General features: G+C 43.8%; 1 protein-coding gene across 4 annotated transcripts in view; it reads right to left on the reverse strand.

The window, feature by feature from the left end:
- Window positions 1-21368, reverse strand: part of dgkd (diacylglycerol kinase delta) — a 91115-nt gene that overhangs the window by 16736 nt on the left and 53011 nt on the right. For all 4 annotated transcript variants that reach the window (XM_062976406.1, XM_062976405.1, XM_062976408.1 and 1 more), the window contains 8 exons: window positions 20081-20220; window positions 12681-12765; window positions 11278-11372; window positions 11067-11166; window positions 10687-10960; window positions 9190-9351; window positions 8009-8137; window positions 774-870 (listed from right to left, as the gene is read on the reverse strand). In XM_062976406.1, the coding sequence (XP_062832476.1) occupies window positions 774-870; window positions 8009-8137; window positions 9190-9351; window positions 10687-10960; window positions 11067-11166; window positions 11278-11372; window positions 12681-12765; window positions 20081-20220 (1082 nt within the window). The remainder of the gene's footprint in view (window positions 1-773; window positions 871-8008; window positions 8138-9189; window positions 9352-10686; window positions 10961-11066; window positions 11167-11277; window positions 11373-12680; window positions 12766-20080; window positions 20221-21368) is intronic.

Here is a 21368-nt window from a genome sequence, read left to right on the forward strand (position 1 = left end):
GTAAGATTATAAATATAATATACAATAATTACTGTGGTATAATAATACAGAACAATATAATCTCTAAAATCAGGGCAGTAAATAAAGAACAACACTCTGAAAACAGGGAAATTCCAGACAGGAAAAAAACAGGGCCAGCTAACACCTCACAACAAAGGATTCCCCCAGCAGGAAGTGTTTAGGCTTTGAAGCTGCAAGGCCATTAAATGCTAATCAAGGTGACTAACTGCAGCATTCATACTTGCTGCACCAAGACTATTAATTGCTATTCAACCTGGGCAACCAAGGATTCCACAAGGTAGAAAGCGGCCAGGCTTGCAAGCAGCAAGACTATTCAGTGCAATTCAACCAGACCAACAAGGATTAACCTTGGCAGAAGGCAGCCAGGCTTGGGAGCAGCAAGTAGCCAGGCTTCAAGCTGGCCAAACAATGATTCCCCTACAAAGAAAGTAGCCAGGCTTCAAAGCGGCTCTTTGATTGAGGGTGCTACTCCAGCTCGCCAAACGATTCCCCGAGCTATAACACAGCCAGGCATTGAAGCTGCAAGACTATTCAGTGCAATTCAACCAGACCAACAAAGGATTAACCTTGGCAGAAGGCGGTCAGGCTTGGAAGCAGCAATACTACTCTGTACTATTGAAGCTGACCAACCAAAGATTCCCCTAGGTAGCAAGCAGCCAGGTTTTGTAGTGAGGCTATTCATTGCAATTCTAGGACATTGCAAGGACAATTACTAATTGAGAGATCCTTCTCTTTATAACTGGGGTACTCACAGATTTTCTGGCTCAGAGTTAAATGGGTCAGCATTGATCAACAAACGGCTGATAACAGAGCCTCCGGGTAGAGAGCCGGATGCCCCAGCACGGATATCTGCCAACAAAATACAAAGGTTACAGGAAATAGTATGGGGTTCATAAAGTGTGGCAGGACAGAGTATATTACCAAATGGCAAAACAGGATCTATTTTACCTCCAAAACCAACAGGATGTCACTTCTGGAGTATGTAACATGTTCACTGATGCTGAACAATGAGGGAAAAAACAGAACTTCAGAAAAGCTAAGGCTATGTAAAATTCTAACCTTAGTACTTCAATCCTACACAGGTGCAGATTCAAGCGTGCAAAAGGTTTCCCAATTCCTTCTGTTCACAATCCTATAAAAGGTCATGGATAATACTGTGTATTTGGGGAAAATGGAATTCTCTGCAATGTTTAGGACCAAAGTAGATATAATGTTACACATGCCTTTACACTGAACATACATTTTGTGCAGAGATCTGATAATGACCAGGGTTAGCTTTGGGGGAGAAGTTTAATAATTTTTCCCTGCTGTGATACCAATGAATTCATTTTTTTTCCAAATGGAAGTAAGATTCAAAGGAATTGGGTTTTTTCCCTCCATTTACAACAGATTTCAGTAACATCCTTCCTACAGTGGATCATAGCTATCTCTTAAATTTAAAAAGAGCATGCAAGTTTAAAGCAAATTCTCATTTAATTCTCTATTTATTTTCATTAGAAAGATGGAAGAAAAAAGTCCATGGTGTTTCTGCCAATGCTGAGATCCATACAGTCTCTCAATTTTAATAGTATGAAGCCTAGGACAATCCCAAAACTGATTTGGATATGTGTACAAAGAAAAGATGTAAAGGTTGCTTACCTGTAACCATGTTTCTCCGAGTGGTCATCTGTGAAATTCACACATATGGTATTTCCCTGCGCCTGCGCAGTCAGTTCGGAATCTTCTAGAGCTCTAAGATACATTTTGGCGGAAGCCCCGCCCACTCCCCATGAAGGTATATAGCCAGTGGGAGGGGCTACCGCCTTAGTTCCCCATGTCCGCCGCATGACGGCAGCAAGAGAAACTAAGGCATGACAAGATAGCGGGGAGGACGGGCGGGGATGTGTGAATTTCACAGATGACCACTCAGAGAAACATGGTTACAGGTAAGCAACCTTTACTTCTCCGTCGTGGTCTCTGTGAAATCACACATATGGTAGACTAGCAAGCTACTGATCTAGGATGGCGGGAGTCATGCCACCCAAGAGAAGAGGATTGCTCTGCTGAGAGACCTATCTCTCCTGGAGAGTGCATTCACTCTGTAATATGTAGCAAGGTGAGAAGGGTAGGCCAGGCAGTCGCCCGGCGGCCCCTTCTAAGGATAAGCCCCTCAGGAAAGCCTGAGAATCAGCCACAGCCCTTGTGGAGTGGACCTACATCTGCAGAACATGCTAGCTGACAGGCCAAATGGATGGTGGACACAATCCAAGAGGATAATCGCTAGGGAGACCATGGAAGGCCACTGGCATCCTTCCGAAACTTGACAAGGAATCTTAGAGACCTTATGTGCCTAGATGTCCTGTGTGTGTAACAGACTAGGGTTCTCCAAATATCTGAGAGGTGAAAGGATTGTTGCCGAGATGAAGATGAATTGTTGAAAAAGGGCCAGTAACACCATTTCCTGTGGTATGTGCAATCTTGAGGCGATATTTGGCAAGAATGAGATATTGGTACAGGGACATGATACCAGTACGAAGTATGACCTTATCTACCTGGAAACGCAGGTATGGTTCAGTTCGCAGGTTTGTTGCGTGGGGGTGGTAGTGACAAGGAAGGCTGTTATCCAAGACAGGCAAGGCACATCTGCCAAAGAAAGAGCTTGGAATGGTGACTTGGGCAAATGTGAGAAGGCGGCTCACATGCCAGGCTGGGTTGGGTGGTGTCACAGGAGGCCGTAGATCCTTATCATCCTAGGGAAAGAATCGTATCAATGGGTCTGAAAGGCTAACAAAAAGGATGTCCTGCCTTCCTTTTATACCATGAAATGGCTACCAAATAGCCTTTAAACAAGGAGAGGGAATCCCTGTATCTAAAAGGATGGAGGATTGGGCCCCTTTGGGAGGCGAGATATTCTGAACAAGTTCAATGGTAAAAGAACTCTTCTCATGACACTTTGTGGGACAAATTATGCCTGCCAGGGCTACCACAGGGCGATCAGATGTAGTCTGAATACAGCGGTAAATGTCGTCTGGTGAAGCGAGGGGTCAGCTTCAGTGGTACCCTATGACCGAGAGAGGAAGAGACCCTCATAAGGGCGAAGACACCTGTTGTGACTGGCGTGAGGGGTTCTGTTCCGATGGTAGGTTGGAGCAGATTTTCTCCTAGGGAGAGCAGCAAAGTGAATCCGTCTGGGGATGCATCAATACCAGATATGGAGGATAAGTGACAGAAGGGGGGGAGGTTTCCTTCCCTGCTCGTTGACATAACATCTCATTGTGTAATGCCTGCAATAATTTGGAACAGATGTCTCTCCAAGAAGGGTTTGGAGGTGCTAGAGGCCTCCTCGATCATTAATAGTTCAAGGAAGTTGATGAGATGGAAGGCTTCCGTTGTGGACCATAAAACTGGAATCATAAGGTTCACTGAACAAGCTCCCCAGCATGAAGAAAGAGAGGGGAGGTTCACGGTCAGTGCCCTTGAGGGGATCGTTGTGCAGAATAGATTCTGGCACACATGCTCAACCACTTTGTTCACCCAAGGAATTGACTGGCGAACGGGAGGTGGTATGGAGAGAATAGTACGCGGGTTGTCGCAAGGAGGGCCAAGTGCTCCCAGAATTATGCCTGTAGAGGTCAATGCTTCAATGTAGCAAGAGGGGATACTGTGGTCGTGGAGGCCCTGTGACCCAGAAGTGGTTGGACAATTCTAGCCATACCCATAGCTTCCGCAGCATCTGAACAGCTGATGATCTCAGGGCAAGGAGTCCATCTAAGGTGCTCTAATGAAACAAGTGTGATGGGGAGAGACAGAAATAAGATTTTCCTCTGGCAACTAATAGGCTCAATTCCCAGAGAAGAGACACAGTGGGGGAAATGTTAGGATGAAGTAAGATTTAGACTCTGATACAAATCAATCACATTTATACTTGCTGCAAATCCAATTGTTGATGCAAGGATGGACAGTTATGCCACTTAGGCTCAAGGTGCAAATGGGCCATAACAGCTGCCATGTAGTTTATAGAAACTAGTGGGACAGTTGTCCAGCCAAAAGGAAACACATCAGAACAGGAGGTATGATATCCTACTATGGAAACAGAAACCTATGGCATAGGGTACTGCCAGACCCTCTCCCTTAACTGTGGGGTGAGTGATGAAGGGAGTTGCCATTCAGAATCTGCAGGGCTGGATGTGCCAATTTCACTTCCCTGAAATCTATGGTGGTGAAGCCCTCCATCCCTCTTGGGGACCAGGAACAACAGGGGAAGAAACTCCAATAAGTCTTGGCAGGGAACACTTGTATTGCCCCTATATCCAGCCGAAGCCAAACCTCCTCCCATAGTAGAGGAGCAGGGGTGTAAATGTGTTCAACCATATCCTTGTGAAATATGTTCAATAGCACACCTGTTGTCAATGATGTTCAAGATTCGAGCATCTGTAGTGATGCTGTGCCAGGCAGCAACGAAGTCTGCAAAACGCTCTCAGAATGGGGGTTAACTGAAACGCCATTGAATGCTCCAAGTGGAGAAACGCAAGAACCCAAGGTTCCGCCTCCCTGAAGAGAGCGCCTTTGCCTGTGTGACAGAGTGAGACCTACAGGTTGCTACATTGGTTGGGTCGAAGACCATCCATGTTTAGACTGTTGGTTGTAGCTTTGGCAGGCCTGAGAGGAAATGATTGAATAACTTCATCTTTTTTGGTCCTCACAGGAGCTGCGTCTCACAGAGTGGTTTCAAGCTTCGCAGCTTCTTGTGGCATCCTGGGTACTTGCATCCTGGGGCTATGGACTTTGTTTAAGCCTTGCATAAATAAAACAAGCATAAGCTGATAAAATGGAGGCAGTACAAGCGGCTAAAGAATTTTAGAGCAAAATGGGCAACAGTGACCGCATTGTCTGTAGCTTAAACAATTCTTCCTCTGAGGCAAGGCATTGTGGGCAATGCTATAAAGCTGTTAATGCTGAAATGCTGTATGGTCCCACATTGGCCAACAGCTAGACTAGCGTGCCAGCTAGGCTAATGTGCCATCCCATTTATAGAAATAAATCAGAGTGAGACAGCAAAACCATAAATAGAAGAAGCTAATGACTGAGGGCTGAAGATATGACATATCTGACTTGAGAAATAACAATGATAAAAGATGGGGAGTAATAAAAATGATAATCATTTCAATACATCTGTACAGTTTCCAAGGTATTGGAAACAGAGGGGCTGCTGACTTAGCAGCTGGGTATAATTTCATGTGACAGCACTGCCCACGTAACATCACAGGAAGGGTGAGTGCTGTTAACAGCATCAAGCATAACATACTCAGCAGCAATAGCATTTGAATAATTTCAATAATAAGGGAACAAGAGAAAAGTATAAATAGTCACATGTATACATTTGAAAGTAGTCTTCTCATCTTAAAATTAGGACTGGGGAAGTCTGGTCGTGCTTAAAAGGCCATATTGCCTGCAAGCCTTCTCAAGAGGCTCCTTCTTTGGAGGCTTTTAAGCAGAGGCTGGATGGCCATCTGTCGGGGGTGCTTTGAATGCGATTTCCTGCTTCTTGACTGAATGGGGTTGGACTGGATGGCTCATGAGGTCTCTTCCAACTCTACTGTTCTATGACTTTATGGTTCTAGAGTAGAAGGGAAAGAACACTGGGCTAAGTCCAGCTGCTAGCCCTAACTAGAGGGAGCCCATTCTATCAATGGAAGCCTGATGCGAAGTGTATTACCACAATAAGAACTAATAAACTTTATCTATACCCCACTACCCTCTCCTGAAGAGACTTGGGTGGGGCTCAGAGAGGCATTCTGACAAATGTTGTTGGCCATCCATGTGTATGGCTCTGAATCTATGTAGGGTTAGCCTTCCACAAGAATGAGCTCTGCCAGTATCCACAATATATAGATATGTGGTGCTGCTTACCCATGACCCTGAATCCTTGTCGGATTCGACAACCAGTGGGAAAAGATGGGTTGGAGCAATACGTGGAGGGAGCATGAGCGCCCTCTAGAGGCCTTTTAGATGCACGGTTTCGAAGGGCACTCCCCTGAAAGACTTCACTGGCGGAGGAAGGGTTATCCAGATCGATCCTGGGGTGGATGGCAGGGCCCCAGAATTGGAGGCACGGTGGGAGAGAGCTCAGGAGTCGGTACCAAGAGCCCCATGGCAACCAGGGAGGCTGAGATTGGCATACTCCCCTCTCCAGGAGGCTCATGCCTTCACACACAGAGAAAGGCAGAGGAGCCGAAGGAGGACAGGACCGAGCTTGCATTTCTCTCTCCTGCGCGAAAGCTCATGCCGTCCATCAGAGGGAGGCAGAGGAGCTGAGCAAAGACGGGACCGAGCCTGCCTTCGTCCCTCACGCGCAATGGCTCGTGCCACCACCAGAGGGAGGCAGAGGAGCTCAGCAGAGACAGGACCGAGCCTGCGTTACTCTTTCATGCAGGAAGGCTCATGCCCTCCCCCAAAGGGAGGCAGAGGAGCCGAGGGAGGCCTGCGTTCCTCCCTCATGCACGCAAAAGCTCATGCTGTACCCCGCAGGGAAGCAGAGGAGCCATGGAGAGGTCTGTGTCGCAGATTAAAACTCCAGCCAGGGAGCATGCTTCCTCCAGCTCCAGGAGAAAAACCTTCAGCATTACTGGTATCCCTGAGGGGTGATGCTGAGGCACCTAAGAGAGTTTTCTGCCTTTTCCTTTTCCCGCCATTTGCCGCCTCAGCCTCTTCTTGGAAAGAGGAAGCTGGGAAGATATAGGATGGCTGGGAGGGGGCTGGCTGGCTGTGTGGAGAATGCCTGTGAGGAGACAGGCTCCCAGACAGAGGTAAGGAGGCTTCTGAGGTGAATCATTAGGTGCAAGGAGAGGCGGCTCTGGCGCCAATTGAATCCTGGGCTGATGAGGGGAAAAAAGGGCTTTCTCATGAGGCAAGCTGAAGGCCGTGGCTCGCTATTTGCCAGATTGGGGGGGGGGGAGGGTAAGGGGAGGCATACGCTGCGGCCCTCCCTCAGAGTGGGCACCAAGCAAGCCCATCTCTTTGAGGTAGCTTCCCCCCACAGGCCCAGCACTTAAAAGAGGTTGTAAAGGACAAATTAGCATGAAAAAGAAAAGAAAAAGTCAAGGGAATAAGCTAGTCTGAAGAGCAAGAGATTCCTAGCTGCTGCTAAAGCGGCGGACAAAAAGAACTAAGGCGGTAGCCCCTCCCACTGGCTATATACCTTCATGGGGAGTGGGCGGGGCTTCCGCCAAAATGTATCTTAGAGCTCTAGAAGATTCCGAACTGACTGCGCAGGCGCAGGGAAATACCATATGTGTGATTTCACAGAGACCACGACGGAGAAGTAAGCAGTAGTTCTTTGGTGAAATTTAAAAGCAAATCGGTAGAAAATTAGGCTTCAGTATTACATGAAAAGGAATATTTGATATCAAAATGGTACAAAATGGTATCAAAATTCTTATTTTTCCCTCCACATGATTTAATAATTGTCAGGAAGACTAACTGAGTGGAGAAAAAGTTAAACCAAATTAGTTTTGAACAAGAGCTGAGTTACATAAATAATGAGGACAGTTATTTAAAGCACAGACGCTATGTCAATAATCTCTGTATGAACACAATGAACACAAATGCAAGTGGAACCTATGAGAAACCAAAATAATCAGGAACAAACTGATTTCATTCTTGATTCTAACACTACTAAATTCCTGGAACATAGCTTTTGTTTTATTTACCCTTTCCTTGAGAACAGATGTAACATGAGTGTTAATTTGCATCCATTTTAATATTAATAAGTGGGCAGAAAGAAGGAATAATGCCTGAAGTATCGTTATATCTTCCCCAAAAGTTACTCCTGAAGGAACCTGTCAGTGATCATAATTTATTTTCAGATACCCAGCATTTATGACTTTTCTCTTTCAAGGCCAGTGGAGTGCTGCCTGTGAATGGATTCCCTATGTGGAAGGCCTATATTAATCAAGGAAATCATGCTATCCCTGGTTCGTTCAAATGGGTAAAATGGTGTTGCACTCACTGGGATAGATGATCTTTGCATTTAACATTGGTAGATTGTCCCGGTTTCCTGTCTGAGGAGGAAGAGAGGCAGAGCTTCCTACCGGCAAACTTCCTTTGTTTATTAATCTTTCACAAGGAGGCTTGATCACTACAAAATATAACACGAATCACAGATATTACATGTTACCAAAATATGTTACAAATATTGTGCTGTGGGGAACATTCTGCTAATTACAACTAATTCCAGGGCAATTTTTAAATTCACTTGTACAGAATATTTATGAGCTTCCATACTGCAGTTTTGGCCTGGAATACAGAAGTTCCCCACCAATGGCAACAATAAAGAACCAGTAGCTCAAAATGCACATAATATTTAAACCCCTTAACAAATATTTGGTAGCAGCTACTGTTTCCCTGGATCTTAAGTTCCTGTTGCTACAGCAACAGTTCTCCTGTTTTGTTTTAACAAGAAATATTCTAGAAAGCACACCTACTACTCACAACCCACACTAAGCATGTGGAAACAGGAGAGGTGTCTATCAAAAACTAAATACAGTAGAGTCTCACTTATCCAAGCTAAACGGGCTGGCAGAAGCTTGGATAAGCGAATATCTTGGATAATAAGGAGGGATTAAGGAAAAGCCTATTAAACATCAAATTAGGTTATGGTTTTACAAATTAAGCACCACAACATCATGTTATACGACAAATTTGACAGAAAAAGTAGTTCAATATGCAGTAATGTTATGCTGTAATTACTGTATTTACGAATTTAGCACCAAAATATCATGAAATATTAAAAACTTTGACTATAAAAATGGCTTGATTATCCAGAAGCTTGGATAAGTGAGGCTTGGATAAGTGAGACTCTACTGTAAAGCCTTTTGTTCTGATACAAATGACCATAGCATTTGAAAGTGATTAATTACAATTGCTTTTTGTTTCTAATTTCTGCAGTTAAAAGGTTTTCATTCCACTACCAAAACTATTGGCACACAGTGGAAGAAGGCTAGTTGCTTTTGTAGAATATTTCATATCTCAGGTTCTATGACCTAAAATTTTAATGGCTCAACTGGTGATGAAAAGAACGTAACTTCTCAACTTTCATGCCACAGACATCCCCACTGAAGTAGGCTCAAACAAGATAATGACAACATCTCCTAAAATGACCAAAAACATCTAGGTTACAGATGATTTTACCTTTCCGATGGCTTCTTCCTTTTGGAAATCCATAACTGCCAGCATACGAAGACTGTAAAGTAATTTTATTCTCATTCCTTAGATCTTTTCCCTCTTCAGTGTTGGAGAGGCACAAGAGAAAGCTCTCCTGTTCTTGGGTTTGAGCATTCTGTTCATCCACAGCTAAACAATAAAAAAATGATCATGAGACTTATATTTGCACTGAGAGAAAAGAATAACTGACAAGCAACTACAGAATTATATTTTTGTTGTGGAAGTCAATCAAATGGTCTTCCCAGATTCTGTAAATGGAAAAACACAACCATTGCTCACTTCACATTGTTAAAGTCTGATTTAAAAAACAACTCAAATCAGTTAGCATGTACATATCACATTCTAATAATTAACACTCTGTTTACAATTTACTAATGGGTTGAAATTACAGGCAAGGCGATTCCATCTGAATGTAAGGAAGAACTTCCTGACCACAAGAGCTCTTCAATGTAAGAAAGAACTTCCTGATCATAAGAGCAGTTTAAGTCCAACCATGTGCCATGCAGACAGACAGCCATTCAGCCTCTGTTTAAAAGCCTCCAAGGAAGGAGTTTCCACCACACTCCAAGGCAGAGAGTTCCATTATTGAACATCTCTTACGGTCAGGAAATTCTTCATATCTGCATATTTGTTTGAAAATTTATTTAATGAATGTCAAAACTGTTTTAATTACATTAGTTCATGTGGAAAAATACCCCCCCCCCCAAAAAAAAAACCCTTATAAAAACTGCACTGTTTGCTTTTCTAAAGTATATTTCTCATGAGAGCTAACATTTACAAAACGTTTGTCTGTATCTGAAAGAAGTATTACCTGTAATAGGTAACCAAACAAAGGATGCTACGAACTGGAACCTAACAAAGACTACTAAACAAACAAGAGGATCATCAATGACAATAAAAAGTCATGTGAACTAGATATATTATTTAACAAATATCTAAACTTCGATACATCTAAAAAAAGAAAAGACTTAGATTTATTTGGAACTTAAATATTTATAAGAGAACTGCTCCGAATGATATACGGTACATACCAAAGAATTCTTAGAAGAACTCAAAACATACGAACCATCACATATACTCCACTTTTGGGGAAATTAGTTTCAGCGGAGATATATCAATCCCCAGCATTATAGGTCTATACATGAACCCTACCCATTAAAATTGGTTATAGCAAACTGCTGTATATATTATGATTTCCAGACAGGGAGCTATTTTAGTCTGCTGCAAAATTATTTTCAAAGGGGCTGTCATATTATCTGATTTTATTTTTACAGGACTCCCTATTTCAATGTCATTGCTGCCTCTCATCAGATATTATCTGAGATAATATAGCAGCAACAACTCAATCAATGTAAAATGTCAGAGTATTTTTTAAAAATGTAACACTTCAATCCCCTATTTTCTTCATATTTACTTCCTTTTCAGACAGAGTCTGATGTCTATTCAGGATTTCCCAGGATTTACCTTTTTCTGCATGCTCTATAATCTGCCGAATGGCTTTTTTCAAACTGTTAGCTCTCAACATTAATTGTTCACGTGGTCGAAATATCTGAGGGCGGGTAGGACAAGAAGACCCTACAGAGCGATCACTCGAAGAGTCACATGCATTGGCAGAACCATCACCATCCTCTATTTCTTCTGCAATAGTAGGAGGCGGGTTTGGCAAAGATGATGAAGCTTGAGATTCTTCATTCAGTGTCTTCAAAAGGGAGTCCAGCTTCTCTTTCAAAACAGAGCACTAAAAGTATAAAGCACAGAGGTTGACAATAACAACAAGACATGTATGTGTGCAGGCATGCATGAAAGAAAGACAGAGAGATCTGTATCTCCCCTTTTCTAAATACCTTTGTTGCCATGACTTCTGATTCTTCAGAACTTTCTGGTGCTCTCTCATAGGCCTTCCCTACTCGAGCCACAAAATCCTTCACAGTCTCACAAAGCACCCTAAATAAAGCAAGATAAGTGAGAGTCTTTTGTTTGCCTAACACACACACACACACACACACACACACTGTATCCAGGCTATGTACTTGATTTCCTTTCTCAGATACTTACTTGGCTGAAGATATGACCACTGAATGTTGATCAGATGTCAAGATTTTGGATAAATGAGCAGCCACAGAGTCTTCATAGAAGAGAATCTGCTGCACCTTGTAACATTCAGATGTAGAGTTGTATTACCTTTTCTACAGTTGCAGAGCACTGATCAGTACATATTTGTTTGTTTCAGATAACGACGCATGCATTATTACAACTGACTCCGCAGTGAGCATTCAAAGTGCATCATAGTGAAGTGACTTGGTATTTGTACAGTGGTACTGTACAGTGGCATCAGACAATTGAACTGATCACAAAAAAACAGTCTAACAACATACGGAGCCCTACAAATCTTTTAATCGATAACTGCCGCCTGGGGATGAGTCCAATAGCATCCGAGGGCCCAATATTCCCTATCCTAATATAAAAAGCATGGGTCATCTCTGCTCTTAAAAATAAATTTGAGTATAGTAGCCATGCATTCCCTTAGAGCAGGGCATCTTAAACTTTTCCATTCAGGACCCCTTTAGGTCTGAGAAATGTTTACCTATTCCCAAGTATATAATATATGAAACAGGTATAAAAATCAAACACTGAGTGATAAGAAACCAGGATTTGCAAGGCTTGCTGAACAGGCTGGCTTTCCTTTTTATGAAGTACAACTAGAGTATCTTCTGCAGAATCTGCTGTAAACACTGCACAACAGGTTCACACAAATGTCCGAAACAGCTACTAGGTAACACTCAGAAAACCCTGTTGCCAACTTTTAAAGGACCCCTATAATGAGCTAAGGGGATCCCATTTGCAGTCAGGACCCATCGTTTAAGAAGCAGTGGTCTAGAGCAGGGGTGGGAAAATTGCAGCCAACTTGAGACCACCCCAGATCCCTGCAGCCTCCCACTCCCTCAAGGGGCCTCCCACTCCCTCAAGTTCTCAAGAATGTTTTTTTTAAAATCATGCTGATTGTCAGGTGATATTTTTTGTCCCAAAACTGTGCCAAGACACAGCTGTTTGCTTCCTCCAATCCTCTAAAGCCACCCACGCAAATCCAAGTTACCCAAAAAGCATCTGGAAATGTCATTGCATCACTCTGGGCACAGAGTGGAAAAATGGTCCTCATCCTCTACGCCAGTTGTTCTCAGCCTGGGGTCCCCAGATATTTTTGGCCTTCGACTTCCAGAAATCCTAACAGCTGGTAAACTGGCTGGGATTTATGTTGAGTTGTAGGCCAAAAACATCTGGGGACCCCAGGTTGAGAACCACTGCTCTACACAATTGTCCACCTCTGCTCTAAAGGTCTTGTTCTTATGCAGTTTAGAGATCTTGCCCATATATCACTTTCCTGTTTTATTTTGGTGACACTGAACATTTGTAATTCGGAACTGTTCCCCAACCTTGTCCTACATATTTAAACCGTTTACCTCAGAATCTTCACTGAAATCTTCGGTGCCTGTAGAAGCTGATGCTTGACGAGGGAGTTTGGTTTCATACACCATAATGCTCCACCTATAAAACAAGAGATATTAATATAACATATGGCTTCAACAAGAGTGCTATACACAGAGTTCATGGGAAGCCTGATTTGTCCTATCAGTGAAGGATATTCAAGTTAAAAGTATTCTCATCTGTGGCATCCTGACTGTGGAAGGCACTCCCCTTGGCAGCTTCTCAGCTCCAATGCTCACTTTATTAAGGCGATAAGAAAAAAAAGCTATTCAATAAAGTCATTGAAGCCTACATGATTTACTCCATAATGTTTAAATTGTTCTAAATCCTTTCAATCTTCTTAGTTTTTTTAACTTGTCAACTAGTTTAATGTGTGTTCAACTTATTTAAATTATTTGAACTGCTTTATTTTATTCTACTTATGTTGACTGTCAGGCTCACTTCAAAGGACCAGTCTGAACGCAGATCAAAGATAGCTGCTCTCAAATCCAATCTTTATTGAAGAATACATGACTTTGGAAAAGTCGAGAATGACCTAATGTTTACATACATTCAATTTTATCACTTCTGATGCAACGTAATACCACACGCAAATATCATCATCAAATCCCACCCTCTGGATCACATTACTACCATTCCCACACTATATCAATTATAATTGTTTATACTTTCAACCCTGAGTTCCCAGGCTCATTTTATCTTCTCCCGCCAGGTGCTTGCAGGGTTATTTATGTTATGTTATGAAGCCAGATTCAGGGCTTGGAAATTCAGCCCTGGGATTTGGCTCCATGACATGGCGCCCTCGTTTTCTTCGTCCTCCTCTTCGGTTCTTCTTTCATCATAATCCTGAAACAAATCAAACAATAACTCTATGTGTCCATTTTGTCCAAAGTCCCCATGTATTTTTTCAGCAAGCTGCGATGGAATACTGGGTGTATTTTCCCTAAACTTTTTGGCAATGCCAACTGGAAAGTTACTTCATTGATAACACCCTGTATTCTGAATGGTCCAATATATTTGGGGCCCAATTTTCTCGAAGGTAGCCCCAATTTGATGTTTTGGGTACTTAACCACACTAGATCTCCTTTATCCAGTTTATCGCCTTCCACCCTCTTTCTGTCTGCGAACGCTTTATACTTTTTGTGTGCTTCCTTTAAGGATGCAGTCACTTGACTCCAGCATTCTAGCATTTGCGTTTTCCATTTCCCTGCCTCTGTTTCCTCATTCTCTGTCCATCTTGGCAACTGGGGCAAAGGCTGTATTTCATACCCGTAAACCACTTCAAAGGGGGTTTTATTTGTTGCTGAATGTATAGTCGAATTAAAAGCTAGTTCTGCAAAAGCCAACCACCTAGACCAGTCATTTTGTCTCATGTTAGAGTACATTCGAAGGAACTGCCCAAGTGTCTGCTGAGTACGTTCTACCGCCCCGTTTGTCATGGGGTGAAAAGCAGAACTTAGACTCCTTTCTGCTCCTAGCATTTCCAAGAATTTTTCCCAAAATTTTGCTGTGAATTGTACTCCTCTGTCACTGACCACTCTACTGGGACATCCATGCAGTTTGTAAATGTGGTTTATGTACAATTCAGCTAGTTTCTCGGCTGATGGTAGTTTCGTCAGTGCTATAAAGTGGGCCTGTTTAGAAAACAGGTCTAATACTGTCCAAATATAACGATGTCCTTTGCTAACCGGTAGTTCCCCCACAAAGTCCATAGCTACACATTCCCAAGGTCTGGTAGGTTCTGCTACTGTTTGTAGTAATCCCATTGGCTTCCCTCCTCTCGATTTATTTCTGGCACAATCATCACATTGAACAACATGATTCTTTATGTCCTTCCTCATCCCTGGCCACCAGCAATGTTTTGCTATTGCCTTTGTTGTTTTTGTAATTCCTGTATGACCAGCGCTCTGGTTATTGTGAAAACGATGCAAAATCTTAATCCTTAATGTTGCTGGGATATACAGTTTCTTGTTCACAAACCAAAATCCCCCCTTCTGCTCCCCCTTTTCTGCGTTGGATGCGATCCACTGATCTCCATCATAAGACTGTTTCAGTTCGTTTCCCCAATTATCTTCCCCGTCGAGTTCAACAATAGCAGTGTTCTCCTTTTGGGTTTGCGCTCTTGTCCTGACAGCTAAGCCCCATTGTTTATCAGAGAATATTGTTCCCTCTTTTGCTGTGGTTATGCCTCCGTGTTGAGGCATGCGTGAAAGAGCATCTGCCAAGACATTCTGCTTCCCTTGAAAAAACTTTAATTGGAAATCGAACCTGCTGAAGTATTGCGCCCATCTAATTTGTTTGGGGGACAATTTTCGAGGAGACTTTAAATACTGGAGGTTCTTATGGTCAGACCAAATTTCAAATGGGATTCCGCTTCCTTCGAGGAAGTGTCGCCAGCATTCTAAGGCTTTTAATATGGCTAATGCCTCTTTTTCCCATATTGGCCAACATTTTTCAGTTTCGCTGAACTTCCGGGACAAATATCCGCAGGGTTTTAAGTTCCCATTTTGATCTTTTTGCAATAGTACTGCCCCGTACGCGCAGTCTGAGGCATCGCAATGGATTATGAAAGGGCTCCTGATATCGGGGCGTTTTAGGATGGGTCCTTCTGTGAAGCATTCTTTTAGGGTTTCAAATGCCTTTTGGCATTCTGGCGTCCAACCCAGTTTGGCGCCAGGAGCTTTTACTTTTGCTGTCTCCCCTTTCCCTTTTGTTTTTAAAAGTTCAGTAAGGGGTGCGGTTATTTGCGCGAAGCCTTTTATGAAGGATCTATAAAAATTTGCAAACCCCAGAAATGATTGCAATTGCCTCCTTGTTTGAGGCACTCCCCATTCTTTCACATCTGATACTTTAGCTGGATCCATAGCTAACCCTTCTGGAGATATCCGATACCCCAGAAAGTCAATTTGAGTTTTATTGAATTCACATTTGGACAGTTTTGCGTACAGCTTTGCTTCTCTTAGTCTCTGCAAAACTTCCCGGACCAATTTTACGTGCTTTTCCTTATCTTCGCTCACAATCAAGATATCATCAAGAAATATGAATACCCCTCTGTACAACAATGGGTGTAGTATTTCATTTATAAGCTGCATAAAGCAACCGCCTCCATTTTTTAATCCGAAAGGTAAAATTTTATATTCAAAATGGCCGAATGCGCAGGAAAATGCAGTTTTCCAAGTATCCTCCGGTTTAATTCTTAATTTATGATATGCTTCAATTAAATCCAGTTTGGTAAATATGCTCCCTTTCTTCAATACGGTAATTAAATCCTTTACTAAGGGCATAGGGTATTTATTGTCCTTAGTAATTGCATTTAAATTTCGATAATCAATGCACAATCTTAGGGAGTTGTCTTTCTTTCTCCTAAATAACACTGGGGCCCCGAGAGGAGAATTGGATGGCTTAATGAAGCCTCGCGCCAGGTTTTTATCAATATATTTCCTCAATTCCTCCTTCTCCTGCACAGACATGGGATACACTTTTGGTTTTGGTAAGTTTGCTCCTGGGGTTATTTCAATTTCTACTTCTATATTCCTTTTGGGAGGTAATTTACTGGCCTCTTTCTGATTGAAAACATCCACAAAGTCTCTGTATTCAGGTGGCAATAGTTGTGGGTCTATCTCATCTGCTTCATCTCCCTCGTCCTCCTCTTCTGCAATTTTGCTTATCTCCCATTGCGTCTGCTGTTCTTTAAATGCTAGGCTCTTTCCTCTCCAATCTACTTCAGGATTTGCCTGTTCGAGCCATGGTATCCCTAATATTACGTGGTATGTGGCAATAGGGGCTATCACAAAGGATATTCTTCCTTCCCATTTGCCTATTTTACATGGGACCCCCCGTATTTCCTTTGTAGATACTTCCCCAGCAGCGACTGATCCATCTAGCTGCGAAAATGCAATTGGGGAGTCAAGCGCCATCTGCTGACATTTCAGCGCTCCTGCTAATTCCGGAGTTATAATGTTTCTAGAACAACCACAATCCACAAATGCCTTGCAGGTGGCCCGATTCTCTAGCCCCGAGAGGCAGATTGGCACTACTATCATGCGTTTGTCCCGACTCACCAGTTTTTCTGAAGATTCTGGGGCTTGCACCTCCTCTTCCGCACGCCTCCCGGTTGCTGGCTTGGGCTTTGGGGGTTTTGGCGGCTCCCCCTTCCGGGCCCAGCATTCTGCTGCTCGATGGCCCGTCTTCCCACATACAAAGCATCCCGGTTTAGGTTTGTTGTCGTCTCCTCTGGAGGGAATCCCCGGCCTCCCTCCGGGTCTTTCCTGCTTCCTCGTTTCTCCTCGACCTCTCGCCACCGGTCTTTGCTGGCCGCCGCTGCTCCTGAAGCGCTTTACTTGGGCCAGGGTGGATTCAATGCGCCCCGCTAGTTGAATCCATCCCTGGAGCGTTTCGGGGTCATCTCTGTGCGCTGCCCAGCTGAAAATCTCGGGGCGTAGTCCCTCTTTAAATAATTCCACTTTGGTCACTTCAGACCACTCTGGTACCCTTTCCGCGAGGTGGAGGAATTCCTCTGCGTACTCGGGCACCGTTTTGTCCCTCTGCTTTATTCCTTTCAGCTGGTCTCGAGCCCTCAATTGCTCTAGCCGGTCTCTGAACCGGTTTTCCAGTGTGGCGAGGAAGCGGGGCACTGACCTCAGGCATGGGTCGCGTCTGGCATGTAGTTGCACATACCAGCTGGCTGCTCCTCGCTTTAGTGTGTTGCCGATGGCTCGAACCCTGCTTGCTTCGGAGGGGAATGTGTGTGCATTGTCTTCCATGTATCCTCTGATGCTAATTAGAAAAAAGTTCAGTTCATCTGATTCCCCTCCGTATTCTAGTTTGAGATCTTCCCTTCTTGGCATCCATTCTGCGGCCCGTTGATGCTGTCTGGGAGGCATGGGGAAGGGTTGCATCGGGTTTCCTCGGGCGGCCCCTTGGAACACGCCGCGCCCCACTCCGGTGGTCATTCTGCGCGGCTCCTGAAATTCTGCCGCCGCTGTCGGCCCTTCCACCCATCCGCATACTGGCCTCGCTGTAGCCCCCGCATCTCGCCTTTCCTCGTCGTACGGCACATCCTCCTCCTCTTCCTGGATCTCCTGCTCCTCTCCGCCTTCGTCTGCAAATCCACTGGACCCGATCCCTGGCCCCAGTGGTCTTTCCACCCCGACGCCCATTCGGGGGGTTGGGAGCTCTGTTGGAGATGGCGGCCTCAGAGTTCCCAGAGCTCGCTGGCGCTCCACTTCGCGTGCCATTCTGTCTCGGAACTCCAGCTCCTGCCAGTATTCCTCATCTCCCTCGTCCCTTGCCGCCACGGGACTCTGCGTTGATGCTCGCTGGCCCCTCTGGCTCCAATCTCCTTCTTTACTTGGCTCTCTCTCGGCGCCATACCGGATGGGCTCCTTTTGGAGATTCTCTTCCAATAGTGGCACCAACCTCCCCACGGTTTCCGACAGCCTGGATAAATTAGTTTCCAGGATGGATAACCGCAGGGCCACGGTCTCCGGCATACTTCCTCCAGATCCCCAACTGGTTTCTGCAGCCGCAGAGACGCCTCTTCCTCCCCTGGGAATCCTCTGGGTCACGCCGTTCGGCCTGGGGTACCCCGTAGAGGAAGCTATGGCTTGCAGCGTCTCTTCTCTCTTCGGCCGGGCCCCTTGCGAAGGCCTCCCTGCTCCATTTGGGCTTTGATCTCCTTCTTCACTCATTATCACTTCACTGCGAATTCCGCAGGAGGGTGAGAACGGGTTTCTCGACTTAAATGTCAGGCTCACTTCAAAGGACCAGTCTGAACGCAGATCAAAGATAGCTGCTCTCAAATCCAATCTTTATTGAAGAATACATGACTTTGGAAAAGTCGAGAATGACCTAATGTTTACATACATTCAATTTTATCACTTCTGATGCAACGTAATACCACACGCAAATATCATCATCAAATCCCACCCTCTGGATCACATTACTGCCATTCCCACACTATATCAATTATAATTGTTTATACTTTCAACCCTGAGTTCCCAGGCTCATTTTATCTTCTCCCGCCAGGTGCTTGCAGGGTTATTTATGTTATGTTATGAAGCCAGATTCAGGGCTTGGAAATTCAGCCCTGGGATTTGGCTCCATGACAGTTGACTTTATCCATATAGCACCCAAAAACGTAAGGCAGGGTCTAAATGTTTTACCCACAGCAACAACAATAAATCTTCCCTGGCGGCTGCCTTTTGTGAAGATGTAGGCACACCTTCAAATTCTGTTGTGATGGAGTCTTCAAGTAAAGATACTACTAGTTGTATTAGAAGAGGCAGGAAGACGACTCGTGAGCAAGACTCTGATGAGGAGCAACAAAGGAAGCGAATCCAGGAAATACTTATGGAGCCCACTGGTGATGATACCTTTGAGAGTTTTGAAGGGGATTGTGGGGCTGGGAGTCAGGAGGATGGGATGTCAGACTCTGGGAGTGAGGACATGGAATGGACTAAGGATCAGGAGATCCGGGAGATTCTTGAGGAACCCACAAGCAGTGGTACATTTGAGGGATGGCACAGAGAAGATATAGATGGATCCTGGGGAGTTATGGGTTTGGATAGAAGGTGGTCTGGCTGGAGAGATCGTAGAAGGGCTGCAGCTGGAGGTGGGGCATTGGGCGACTCCAGCTCTGATGAGGATTTGCAGCAACCAGCTGTGGATGTGGCATTGGCTGGCTCAAGTTCGGAGGGGTACTTGTAGATAAAAATAAGTTTGTTGCTAATGTAACTTTGCAATCGGCAAGGTGTTTTGTTGGGCGCTTTTCGGGATCTCTGTTTCAGAAGACGTGTTTGGAAGACTGCTTTGGGACCTGCTGGCTTGCCTCCATCACTTTAGCTCTTTGTGTTTACCTTGGACTGGAATTTGGTGACGCTGACTTCTCCCTGATGATTTGGACTGGAATTCGGTGACTCTGGCTTTTCCCTGACGACTTGGACTGGAACTCGATGCCTGTGACTCTCCTTAACGACGCGGACCGGATTTGGCGGCTGTGACTTCTTTACAACGCGGTTTAGCTTTAACTACGTTTTGGGGCATTGTGTGGCTGTTGGTCACTGTGGGTAACTGCTGGTAACTTTCCTGTGTATGTTTAGCTCCAACCAGCAGGTGGAGGGAGTTTCCAGCTTTTTCAACTAAGTTTGTTTTAATCTGGATTATCTCCCAGGATAATCCAGATTATATCCTGAATTTGAATTTTTTGAGTTCTTTTTGGGCATTATCATCTCACACTGAAGAGAAAGTGTTTTTGAGCCTCTTTTGATGGTTTCTTAGGCTCCTTTGTGTTGTTTTTGCAATAAATTGAGTTGTTTATATTAGCTGGCTTCGGACACTTAACAGATTCAGACTGATATGATGAAGTAGCCCTTACCTGTCAAGCATTTTAGTACTGGCCCTTTCCAGCTTTTCCAATATCTGTGGGAGTTGGGTGTCATCATCGCAAGCAGATCCCCAGCCTAGAACACGGGCAAGATCATTGCCTGTGCCCAAAGGCAATACTCCCAGCTGACACTATACAAAGGGAAAGGAAAATAAAAAATCAGGAATAGCTAAAAAGAATTCCTTCTCCACATTCACACAGATTTTTGCTGTCAATGTAAGAAAGTTAAGTAAAATCAAGGTGATAAAGTAATTTGCTAAAAGAAAGAACCATCACTCGAGTTTCTTCCTTTATCAACATTTTCTTTTTGTCTTTTAACAATCAAAAATTCAAAACAGAATATATACTCTGTGTACCCCTTCCCGTGTTCCTATTTGAGAATTCATATGTCATTCTCTCACACATTTACAAATCCTCAACACTCAAGAGAATTAGAAGTGTTCTCAAAGTATCATAGTTTTGCTTTAACTACAGAGAACCACTGTGCAAATTGCTAGTGGCCTGGTGTTTAGCGGCTGGTCAAAGTTCAATTTTTCAGTTTATCACTAAGTGGCGCTATTGCTATTTCAAAGAACACATTCATTTCAATAAGGCTCCTTCCACACAGCTGTATAAAATTCACATTGACCCAGATTATATGGCAGTCGGGACTCAGATAATCCATTCCAAAGCAGATATTGTGGATTATCTGCCTTGATATTCTGGGTTATATGGCTGTATGGAAGGACCCTAAAATGGCCATTCCAGGATTTACATAAAATTTATTGGAACTAACAGAAATCCAAGAATAATTTCAAATCTGCCAATGTGGAAGTCATTTAACTTTGTTTATACATACTTGTTTACTCCAAATTGTTTTCCCCCAACTACAACTTACAATATAATGGTGACAAACTGAGAGGTTTGCTAAAGAGAACACTGACAAACGAAAGTCAGCTATGTAGAACAGCACTGTTGAACTTCAAGTGATCAGATTAGCCTTGGGTAAATCAAGACACAGAAGACTAGGCATTTCATAAAAATGTTTGGCAGGGAGAAAGTGTTATGTTTACATAAATAGTGTGGTGGGGAACACTGAACACTAACACAATAACACCATTATAGTTCAAACCATTTTAATTGTCATGGGATGTGTAGTTTGGTAAGATGCTTAGAATTTTTTGCCAGATTGCTCTGTCACTCCCCTTAACTACAATCCCCAAGGTACCATAAGTAGAAGATTGAGGATTATATCAATTCAGTTATTGGGTTGTTGTATGTCTTTCAGGCTGTTATTCAG

Source organism: Anolis carolinensis, chromosome 3, assembly GCF_035594765.1.
Source record: "Anolis carolinensis isolate JA03-04 chromosome 3, rAnoCar3.1.pri, whole genome shotgun sequence".
NCBI lineage: Eukaryota > Metazoa > Chordata > Lepidosauria > Squamata > Dactyloidae > Anolis > Anolis carolinensis.